The sequence below is a fragment of the Myripristis murdjan genome, chromosome 21 (assembly GCF_902150065.1).
Source record: "Myripristis murdjan chromosome 21, fMyrMur1.1, whole genome shotgun sequence".
NCBI classification, from domain to species: Eukaryota; Metazoa; Chordata; class Actinopteri; order Holocentriformes; family Holocentridae; genus Myripristis; species Myripristis murdjan.
The window spans coordinates 29906702-29917520 of record NC_044000.1 but is presented as its reverse complement, the minus strand read 5'-3'; the positions used below and the strand labels follow the sequence as shown (position 1 = coordinate 29917520).

The following is a 10819-nucleotide window of genomic DNA, read 5'->3' as shown; positions in this document are numbered from 1 at the left end:
GTTCCAACGTAAATGTTTGGCATTGTGTGACTGTATTATTGCGACTAGGGAAACAAATGAGCATGATGCAAAGGAAAGGAGAGAGAAGGGACATAACTCTCAGAGGAAAGACAGACAGAAGTGACGAGAGGGAGGGACAAAATGAGAGGATGGAGATAAATCTTTACAATAGAGAGCTTTGGTCAGAAAGCTGCCAGACCTCAGCAGCTTCTCTCTCCTCCTCTCTCTGGTGATGGAAACCCTGGAAGGAGCTGAGCTCTGCTTCCCAGAACTCCTCAACACCTCCTGCAGGAAGAAGGTGCGTCCTCACTCCGAGGCCACGCTGCTCTACATTCTGCTGTCCTGCATCTCTTTGCTCACTGTGGCTCTCAACGTGCTGGTCATCATCTCCATTTCTCACTTCAGGTGGTCTAATATTTTGTCAAATACTTCTTTATACTTCTTCAAACACTTCTTTTATAAAACATATATGACAAAAACATTTGGCTCATACGGCTCAAGTGCAACATAGATGCACAGATATTGTGCATGTTGGCCAATGATGAGAGGAGCTAAGTTTGTTAAATAATGCTGTTGTGTTTATAATACTTTGCTACAGCAAGTGATAAAAAATATTGCCACTGATATTGAAAATAATGTTCCTCTTTCTCCAGGCAGCTCCACACCCCCACCAACCTCCTCCTCCTCTCCCTGGCTGTCTCAGACCTCCTGTGTGGCCTCCTGCTGCCAGTTGAATTCCTCTTCGCAGAGGCCTGTTGGCTATTTGGGGACCTTGTCTGTACATTGTCATTCTTTCTTGTCTTTTCTGTCATCTCTGTGTCTGTAGGAAACATGGTGCTCATATCAGTCGACCGTTATGTGGCTATTTGTTACCCTCTGCGTTATCCCACCAAAATGACACACAGAAGAGTTCAAATCTGTGTTTGTCTGTGTTGGCTCATTTCGGCCTTCTGCAGCAGTCTGACTATTAATGATCTCTTGATACAACCAGGCAGGTATAATTCCTGCGTTGGAGAGTGTGTGGTTGTCCTTAACTACATCGCAGGAACTGTTGACCTTGTTTTATCATTTATTATTCCCTTTACTATCATCATAGTTCTATACATGAGAGTATTTGTGGTGGCTGTGTCTCAGGCTCGTGCCATGCGATCTCAGACTGTGGCTGTCACACACCAGCGTTCAGGGACTGTTAAGAAATCAGAGATGAAAGCAGCCAGGACTCTTGGGGTTGTCATCAGTGTTTTTGTAATGTGTTTCTGTCCATATTACTGTGTCACTCTTGCAGGAGAGAACAGCTTGGTGAGTGCTTCATCTCTGTTCTTTTTTATCTTTCTTTTCTATCTTAGCTCTTGTTTAAATCCTGTTATCTATGCCTTTTTCTATCCATGGTTTAGAAAAGCAATTAAACTCATTGTTACACTTCAGATACTGCAGCCTGGCTCCCATGAGGCCAACATACTGTAGAGAGAGGCTGTGGAGTGACTGAGACGAGACCTTTTCTGTGAAAAGGGAATTGTATTTGTTGTTGATACTGAGTCAATAAAATCAACAGGCTAGAAGTCCGAATAAATATTTCTTAAATATTGCATGGGTTTTGATGTACACTTTCATCATGTTCAGTTGGACAAATCTCCATTTGTTCTTGTTGATACTGATATTGAGTCAATGAAATCAAAAGGTCATAAGTTTGAATAAATAATATTAAACAAATTATATTGTTCTTTCATTGCAGGGATGTTCATTTAAGCAAAGTCAGTCACACAAATTTCCATCATAGTCTGAACTATATCTAATAATTTCCTGAATCTTTAAGATTAACAAATGTTTCTTGAAGAGTTCTCTCTTATGAGGATGGCTTGATTGACATTTTTTGCAGCGTATAGTATAATGGCTTATTTCTTATCTTCAGAAGACGTAATTTGCTGACATTTGTTTATTAATAAGCTGACATATTTAGATAATAATAGAGAGAATGTTAACTTCCTTGAGAGTATAATAACATGGCTGTTCTCCTGGTTCCAGTCATTCAGCATTAAATACAAAAAGCATCTTCATAGCCTTTGTGGCTACAGACGCCTCCCCTTGTTATTAGACGGGCTACCTCTGTTCACCAGCCTTTCAGCCTTTCTTCTCCTGTCTCCTCCTGAATCTGACTCTACATGTCAGTGCACCTCACTCACAGCTTTACACTGCAACAGCTGTAGCAGTTTTCACGTGTATTTTTGTGTAACCCTATGTTTGTTTAAATACCTGCAATTTGCCCGCGGAGGATATCTAAATTTGACTGAACTGTAATCATACACATTATATTAATTTACAAGGAACAGGTGCAGCACCCATTAAAATGTGTGAAAATGTTAAGAGTATACACGCGCTTTTGGGTGCAAAAGCTCACTTGAAAGTGTTATGTGCTCAGCGATGTCAAAGCAACAATTAATGTGTATGGAAGGCCCACATTTTACATACCTTAATAGTACAACCTAAGATGATGCTGTTCCCCACAGCAAGCCAGTTACTACTACACTATTTAAGTGTAGCCTACACTTGGTCATGGTGAAACATTTGTGTGCTCATTCACTGATTGAACTGTTGCGTATTTATTATGATAACATTGATAATATGACAATATTTTATTTACCCCAGTGCTACAAATGAATCATTGATACATTTCTGATGTATCACTCGATGGTTTGGGTCCATGTGCTGAATTAATTATATGGATTATATGGATACACAGCCATGTGTGATGGTTGTGTGTAACAGCGGGATGAAACATTATTGCATGAACAATTTTAGACAAAGGGGCAACAGAGGAAATGGACAGACCAACACTTAGGGCTCTAGTTTCCCGGCGCAGCGCGGGGTGGCGCAGTGAGGCGAACCCCGCGCAGAGCTAGTTTCGACCGGCGAAGCGGGAGAGGCGGACAGTGTCCAAGTTTCGCAGGCGGAGGTTCGCCGAGATGGGAGTGGTGGCGCAGCGGGGGGAGGTGCCGACAGATTCGGCTTGGCGCAGTGACAGTTTCGTGCCAAAAGGCTTCGCCGAGGTGCGCCAAAAGCTCGCCGTCTGAAACCACGTCTACTTTCAGCGCAAGGCGGAGCGGAGCCGGCGCAGTGGAAGTTTGGCTGCCTGGTGCACATCACCAAAACCTCCCAATCAGCACAAACGGTGCCAATCTCCTTTGATCTGACATCAGCTGTGAGGGGACAGTTGATATGGAGATATATGTATGTGCTGATTGTGATCGTAGCATTGAATAGTGTTTTTTTCGGTATTTATTGCATTGTTCATGTGTCTAACATCCCGGAAGCCTGCCTGTGAGGTTTTGGTGACGTGTCCGCACTGCTCGCCGGTCTCCGCTCCGCGCCTGTCTCCTGAGCTCCGCTCCGCCTGCGGCAATAGACCTCCATGTCAGCTGTGTAAACTTTCATTACGCCTTCACGCAGCGCATTTTAAAGGCAAGGACAGGGGCTCATTTGATTGGTTACATGTGAATCGGCTGTGTCAAACCCACACCATGCCTTCTCTCCTCCCCTCCGCCGGTAGGAGGGACGGCGGAGTACTTGCGCCACCGAGAACGGCGTGCCAAACTTGGAAAATCCGCCTGGCCACACCCAGTTGGCGAAGCGCATCTGCGCTACGCCCCCGCCTCGCCTGGTCTGCGAAACTAGAGCCCTTCATATCTATGAAGCAGCAAGCATCAGCAGGACAATGATGGAACAAATATTCAAGTATGATAAAGCAGAGTCACGTGTCCAATGGCAGAGCAGGGCTGACAAACCTCATATCGCAGTGCTCTGCACAGAACTGGAGAAAGACCCAGGCATGTCAATTAAGTAAAAATAAATGAACCAGTGGGGCATTTACAACAATACCACTGTATGTATATCCTTGGCAAACGTCCAACTGAATAAGGCTGTCGATGCCGTCAAATTTGCCTGCTGACACATAGGCACATTGTGACACGCTTTCACACAGCCAATTGGCAAGCCTTAATCACACCACACAAGCAGCTGCTGAGTGCATCTGAGGGAGGGGCTTTACGTCCCGCTTAGCATGGTAATAAACACACTGGGCACAGCTCATGCACGTTTTCCTCTGTTTCTCCTGACCAGAACAAAGTCCTTATGTTCTTAAGGACAAAAGATAGGTTTGATGCGCTCAAACTACTTCTTCAGTATGGCCTCAAGCACCACTGGGAGGAACTGTTTCAAGGGGGGGTGGGGGACAGCCAACCACTCCCATAGCATTATCCTTCCTCCACCAAACTTTACAGTTGGCAAAGTGCAGTCAGGCAGGGAATGTTCTCCTGGCATTCACCAAACCCAGACTCAGACCTCCAGATAGTCCAGTGGTGGCGTGCTTTACACCACTCCATCCAACACTTAGCATTGTGCTTGGTGATGTAAGGCTTGCATATGGCAGCTTGGTCATGGAAACCCATACCATGAGGCTCCTGGCACACAGTTTTTGTGCTGATGTTAATGCCAGAGGAGGTTTGGAGCTCTGCAGTTCTTGAGTCAGCAGAGTGTTGCCCACTTTTACGCACTATGAGCCTCGGTGCTCGGCGACCCCGCTCTGTAACTTTGCGTGGTGCTGCCACCTGGTGGCTGAGTCGCTGTGGTTCTTAAATGCTTCCACTTTGCAATAATCCCACTTCCAGCTGATGGTGGAATATCTAGGAGGGAAGAAACTTGAGCAGCTGACTTGTTGCAGCGGTGGCTTCCTATTACATCACTATTCCAGCAGCACGCTGGAACTCAGTGAGCTTCTTAGAACGAGCCATTCTTTCACAAATGTTTGTAAAGGCAGACTGCATGGCTAGCTGCTTGGTTTTATACACCTGTGGAAACGGGACTGAATGAAACACCTGAATTCAGTGATTAAGAGGTGTGGTCTAATACTTTTGAGAAAAGATGAGATGATAAAGATCCTGCACACTGTAGGTCCCATTAAGAAAAAATTTTATGAAGACAAGTGCAACAACTTGACGTTTTGAGCCAAAATGCTCTTCCTTAGACCATGATGATACACAAAACCAACAGGCATACATAGGGTATTCCCGGTCGCATGACAATTAGACACATTGAGATCAGCTGTGTTCTGTTGTGAATTATGTAATATGGCTTACATCAGAAAGTCGACTAGAGCGCTCAAAACTAGAATCACAGAACATAGAATCTCTATTCGCAGTAAAGATCCGTCTGTTAGGAGCCGCCTCTGTCCTGTTTCTTTCTGTGTGTATTTTTTTCTGTTTCACCTCCCCTGTGTTTGTGTTGTCAGTCTTTCCCTATTAGTCCAGTAATTTTAGGCCAAAATTGGGGTCAACCTAGGACAAATTGCAAGAGAAGGAAACTCAACTGATTTCGTATCCTCAGTATGTCCTGAGTGAGGGGAAAAAAGTCCCAGGAAATCCCATTGGTGGAAAGTTTTGAAAATCACCTATTTATGACCACAAATGACCAAAAAACACTGTTTTTAACACACAGGGGAAAGGGGTTCAAAATTTTACTTTCAGATATCACTATAAAAATTCACAAGTTGATTACACACACAAAGACAAGAAAAAAAGTCAATTACAAGTTCTTTGAATTATTCTGTTTACACATGCATATCACACATTATCTGATTTGATATGCGCTAATAAGGAATATCAGGAATAAATGCCAGAACAGACATTTAAACAGTGAATTAAAAGGTTACTATATATATAGTAACCTTTTAATTCACTGTTATGTAGTAACCTTTTAATTCAAGGTCACCTTCCACCTGATTTCAGCACCGCATACACCTGTAGTTTTGGATTTTCGTTGGCTGAACACACATAATCCCCACATTGACTAGTTAACAGGAAAGATTCGGGGTTGGAGCACCCACTGTCATTCTCTGTGTCTACGGTCTGCTTTACCCTCACCAGGTGGCGCCAGCACTTCATCTCCGGAGGATCACAGCCCCCCTGATCTCTCCAAAGTTCCCCTCGTGTATCATGACCACCAGGAGGTATTTAGCAAAGACTGTGCCTTGTCTCTACCACCCCACCGTCCATATAATTGCTCTATTCACCTCTTGCCTGGCGCTGCTTTCCCATCTAGCCGGTTGTACAATCTGTCCAGGCCCGAAAGAGAGGCGATGGAGAAATACATCTCTGAGTCACTGGCAGCCGGTATCATTCGCCCCTCTTCCTCCCTTCTCGGTGCTGGTTGCTTTTTTGTGGAAAAGAAAGACACTACCCTATGCCCATGTATTGATTTTCGTAGGCTAAATAACATAACTGTTAAAAACAAGTACCCGCTCCCACTGATCAATTCTATTCTTTGCTCTCTAGAGGGGGCAAAAATCTTCACTAAGTTGGATCTCAGGAACGCCTATCACCTAGTGAGAATCAAAGAAGGAGATGAATGGAAGACGGCGTTCAACACATCCCTGGGCCATTTTGAATATTTGGTCATGCCTTTTGGGCTCACTAATGCCCCTGCTGTTTTCCAAGCATTAATCAGTGATGTACTCCGTGATTTCCTGAACCGTTTTGTTATTGTCTTCTTGGATGACATTCTCATTTTTTCCAGCTCCCTTGAGGAACATGTCTCCCATCTCTCCCAAGTTCTTTCCAGGCTGTTGGAGAAACGCCTTTTTGTCAAGGCGGAGAACTGCGAATTTCAGTCTGACTCTGTCTCTTTCCTGGGATATATCATTCAGAGTGGGAGGATCAAGGCGGACCCAAGTGAGATCAGGGTAGTGGAAGAGTGGCCGGTGCCTGGGACCCGCAAGGAGCTGCAGCGCTTTCTGGGATTTGCTAACTTCTATTGGTAGTTCATCCAGGACTACAGTAAGGTTGCCTCTCCTCTCACCAGACTCACTTCCTCTAATGTGGTATTCTGTTGGTCCTCGGAGGCAGACAAGGCCTTTGTCAAACTCAAAGTTGTTCACTACTGCACCTGTGCTCATCCAGCCAGACCCCAGCAAACAGTTCATCATGGAGGTTGATGCTTCTGACGCTGGGGTCGGAGCTGTGTTGTCACAGTGTGTGGGTCCTGATAACCACTTGCATCCCTGTGCTTTCTTCTCCCATCGTCTGTCCCCCACAGAGCAGAACTACGACATCAGCAACCGGGAGCTGCTAGCCGTGAAGTTGGCCCTGGAGGAATGGCGACATTGGCTGGAGGGAGCAGAGATACCATTTCTGGTCTGGACTGACCACAAGAACCTGGCCTACATTCAGTCAGCCAAGAGGCTGAACTCCCGTCAGGCCCGGTGGGCACTGTTTTTCGGCCGCTTCCGGTTTACCCTCACTTACCGCCCCGGTTCCCGGAATGTAAAACCTGATGCCCTATCCCGCCTGTATTCTCTGGAAGGCTCCAACACAACCTCAGATCCCATCCTCCCCTCCTGTACTGTGGTTGTGCAGCCATCGTGGGGAATCAAGAAGGTCGTGAGGGATGCACAGCAGCTGCACCCTGATCCAGGTAATGGCCCGGCAGATCGTTTATTTGTCCCTGACCCTGTTCGTTCCCAGGTTCTGCAGTGGGCTCACACATCCCCCTTTGCCTGCCACCCTTGTCCCATATCACTATGGACTTCATTACCGGCCTCCTGGCATCTCAAGGTAAAACTGTGATTCTGACTATTGTGGATCGATTTTCCAAGGCTGCTCATTTTGTGGCTCTTGCCAAGTTGCCCTCTGCCTTCGCTACTGCTGAACTGTTGTTTGATCATGTAGTCCGTCTCCATGGGATCCCTGTGGACATTGTTTCAGGCCCCAGGGGGGCCCCCAATCTGGGGGTACTGTTAGGAGCCGCCTCTGTCCTGTCCTTGATTTTGGACTTTTTTTGTTCATTAAAAGAACTTTATCTTCACCATATCTGCATTGTTGGTTCAGTTCATTTGAAGCTCAGGCTTAACACCGTCTAGTCCTGTTGAAGTCCATTTCGCTAAACCGCGACATAATACTTCCTCCTTTCGCTATATGGGCATTGAAGCTGTCAAATGTCCCTGTAGAAGGGGGGATATTGACACTCTACTATTGCGAAGAGAACTGTTCTGGATCTATACCCTCAACACACTTGCGCCCAAAGGTATGAATGAAGACTTCAGTATTAGACCGTTTCTTTAGGATGTTTGATGTATTGTTCCCCCACCACTTAATGGCTGGAGACTTTTTGCTCCACTCTTAGATGATTAATATTTAATGTATTGGATAATGATATGGACATGATCTGATTATGTGTACTATTCCTGGTTTTGCACTGTAAATATATTGTAAATAGTGATTGTGCACTCTATACAGGTAGTGTGATGGTCAGCTGACCACCTCTCCCTGTTCACCTGAACACAGCTGATCTCAATGTGTCTAATTGTCATGTGACCAGGAACACCCTGTGTATGTCTGTTGGTTTTGTGTATCATCATGGTCTGAGGAAGAGCATTTTGGCTTGAAACGTCACGTTGTCGCACTTGTCTTAATGAAAAAAATTCTGAATGGGAGCTACAGTGTGCAGGATCTTTATCATCTACTATGGTCTAATACTTTTGTCCATATAGTGTACATGAATGTTACCATAATTACAGCCATATAACATCAAACAAAACTTAACACCAAAATTTGTCCAAAAAAAAAAAAAAAAAACAAAACACAAAATTTAGAGGGACTCACTCAATTTCCCCAGAACCCACTCAGATGACTACCTGTGGGTCTCACTATACTGAAAAGCCTTAAACATCACTGGAGTCACCCAGTCCACAAACAGAGCCCGGTTTTACAGAGAGGACATGCTCTGTGGATGAGGAAGAGGATGAGGATGAGGTGAAGAAGAGAAAAGGTTCCAGGTCATATTGGAGGAGTGGGTGAAGAGAACTAAAAGATGAGTTAGAGGGGAGGAGGGACTGGATCGAGAGGAGGGAGGAAAGAAGAGACGTAATGAAGAAGAGCATCAGAGAGAGAGAGAAAAGGGGGAGGGACATAACTCTGAGGAGAGACAAACAAAGGGAGGACAGATAAATCAGCTGTATGATAGAGAGCTTTGGTCAGAAAGCTGCCAGACCTCAGCAGCTTCTCCTCTCCTCCTCTCTCTGGTGATGGAGACCCTGGAAGGAGCTGAGCTCTGCTTCCCAGAACTCCTCAACACCTCCTGCAGGAAGAAGGTGCGTCCTCACTCTGAAGCCATGCTGTTCTACATTTTGATGTCCTGCGTCTCTGTGCTCACTGTGGCTCTCAACGTACTGGTCATCATCTCCATCTCTCACTTCAGGTGATCTAATATTTTTGTCATATGCATATCATTTTAAGATGGGTAGATAAAGAAAAACATATGGCTTATGGGCTACAGCACAGATGAACATTTGTTATTACATCCTGGCCAATGATGAGAGGAACTAATTTTCAGAAATTATGCTTTTGTGTTTTTATACTGCTTTATCCCTGCTACATCAAGTGATAAAATACATGACTACTAATATCAGTGACAATACTGTTTCTGATTCTGCAGGCAGCGTCATACCCCCACCAACCTCCTCCTCCTCTCCCTGGCTGTCTCAGACCTCCTTGCCGGCCTCCTGCTGCCAGTTGAAGTCCTTTTTGCAGAGGCTTGTTGGTTATTTGGGGACTTGGTATGTACTTTGTCATTCTTTGTTGTCTTTTCTGTCATCTCTGTCTCTGTAGGAAACATGGTGCTCATATCAATCGACCGTTATGTGGCTATTTGTTACCCTCTGCATTATCCCACCAAAATGACCCAGACAAGAGTTCGAATCTATGTCTGTCTGTGTTGGATCTGTGCTCTTGTTTACAGTAGTCTGATTCTAAAAGACCACCTGAAGCAACCAGGCATGTTTCATTCCTGCGTTGGAGAGTGTGTGGTTGTCCTTAACTACATTGCAGGAACTGTTGACCTTGTTTTCAACTTTATTGTTCCCATTACTGTCATTGTTGTTCTGTATATGAGAGTATTTGTGGTGGCTGTGTCTCAGGCTCGTGCCATGCGATCTCAGACTGTGGCTGTCACACACCAGCGTCCAGGGACTGTAACTGCTAAGAAATCTGAGATGAAAGCAGCCGGGACTCTTGGGGTTGTCATACTTGTTTTTTTATTATGTGTCTGTCCATTTTACGGTTTCATTCTCGCAGGAGAGAACGTGGTCAGTGATTCATCTGTAGATTTTTTCACTTTTCTGTTCTATCTTAACTCCTGTTTAAATCCTGTTATCTATGCCTTTTTCTATCCCTGGTTTAGAAAATCTGTTAAACTCATTGTTACACTTCAGATACTGCAGCCTGGCTCCCGTGAGGCCAACTTACAGTAAAGCAGTGGTTACAAAACCAGTCCTGCAGGCCCCCCTGTCCTGCAGGTGCTTGTTCCAGCTCTACTCTTGCATACCTGACTGTAGTAAGACTCATGCACCTTCATGCATGCTGTGCTCAGGTAGATCTGTTTCAGCCAATCAGCATGAAGCTCTTAAATGGATCAGAAGAGTACAGCTGAAACAAAAACCTGCAGGGTAGGAGCCCTGAGACCTTGAGGACTGGTTTGGGAACCGCTGCTGTAAAGAGAGGCTGTGGAGAGACTGAGAGAAGACATTTTCTGTGAAAAGGGAATTGTATTTGTTCTTGTTGATACTGAGTCAATAAAATCAACAGCAGTAAGTCTGAATACATTTTTTTTTTTTAATTGCCTGGATTTTGATGTACGCATTCAGCATGTTCAGTCGGACAAATTTCCTTTTGTTCTTGTTGATATTGATATTGACTCAATGAAATCTAAAGGCCATAAGTTTCATTGCAGGGGTTTTCATTCAAGCAGTCAGACACACAAATTTCCAACATAGACC

The 10819-nt window shown here is 44.9% G+C and overlaps 2 protein-coding genes across 2 annotated transcripts; both read left to right on the top strand.

Annotated features, from left to right (window-relative positions):
* The first annotated feature begins 232 nt into the window (after positions 1-232).
* Positions 233-1464, top strand: LOC115379989 (trace amine-associated receptor 13c-like). Its single transcript, XM_030080992.1, has 2 exons — positions 233-405; positions 654-1464. The coding sequence occupies exons 1-2, from the start codon at positions 233-235 to the stop codon at positions 1462-1464; spliced, it is 984 nt and encodes a 327-aa protein (XP_029936852.1).
* Positions 1465-9070: 7606 nt separating this feature from the next.
* LOC115379548 (trace amine-associated receptor 13c-like) lies at positions 9071-10294 on the top strand. The gene is made up of 2 exons (XM_030080255.1): positions 9071-9243; positions 9481-10294. The coding sequence occupies exons 1-2, from the start codon at positions 9071-9073 to the stop codon at positions 10292-10294; spliced, it is 987 nt and encodes a 328-aa protein (XP_029936115.1).
* The last annotated feature ends 525 nt before the right edge of the window (positions 10295-10819 follow it).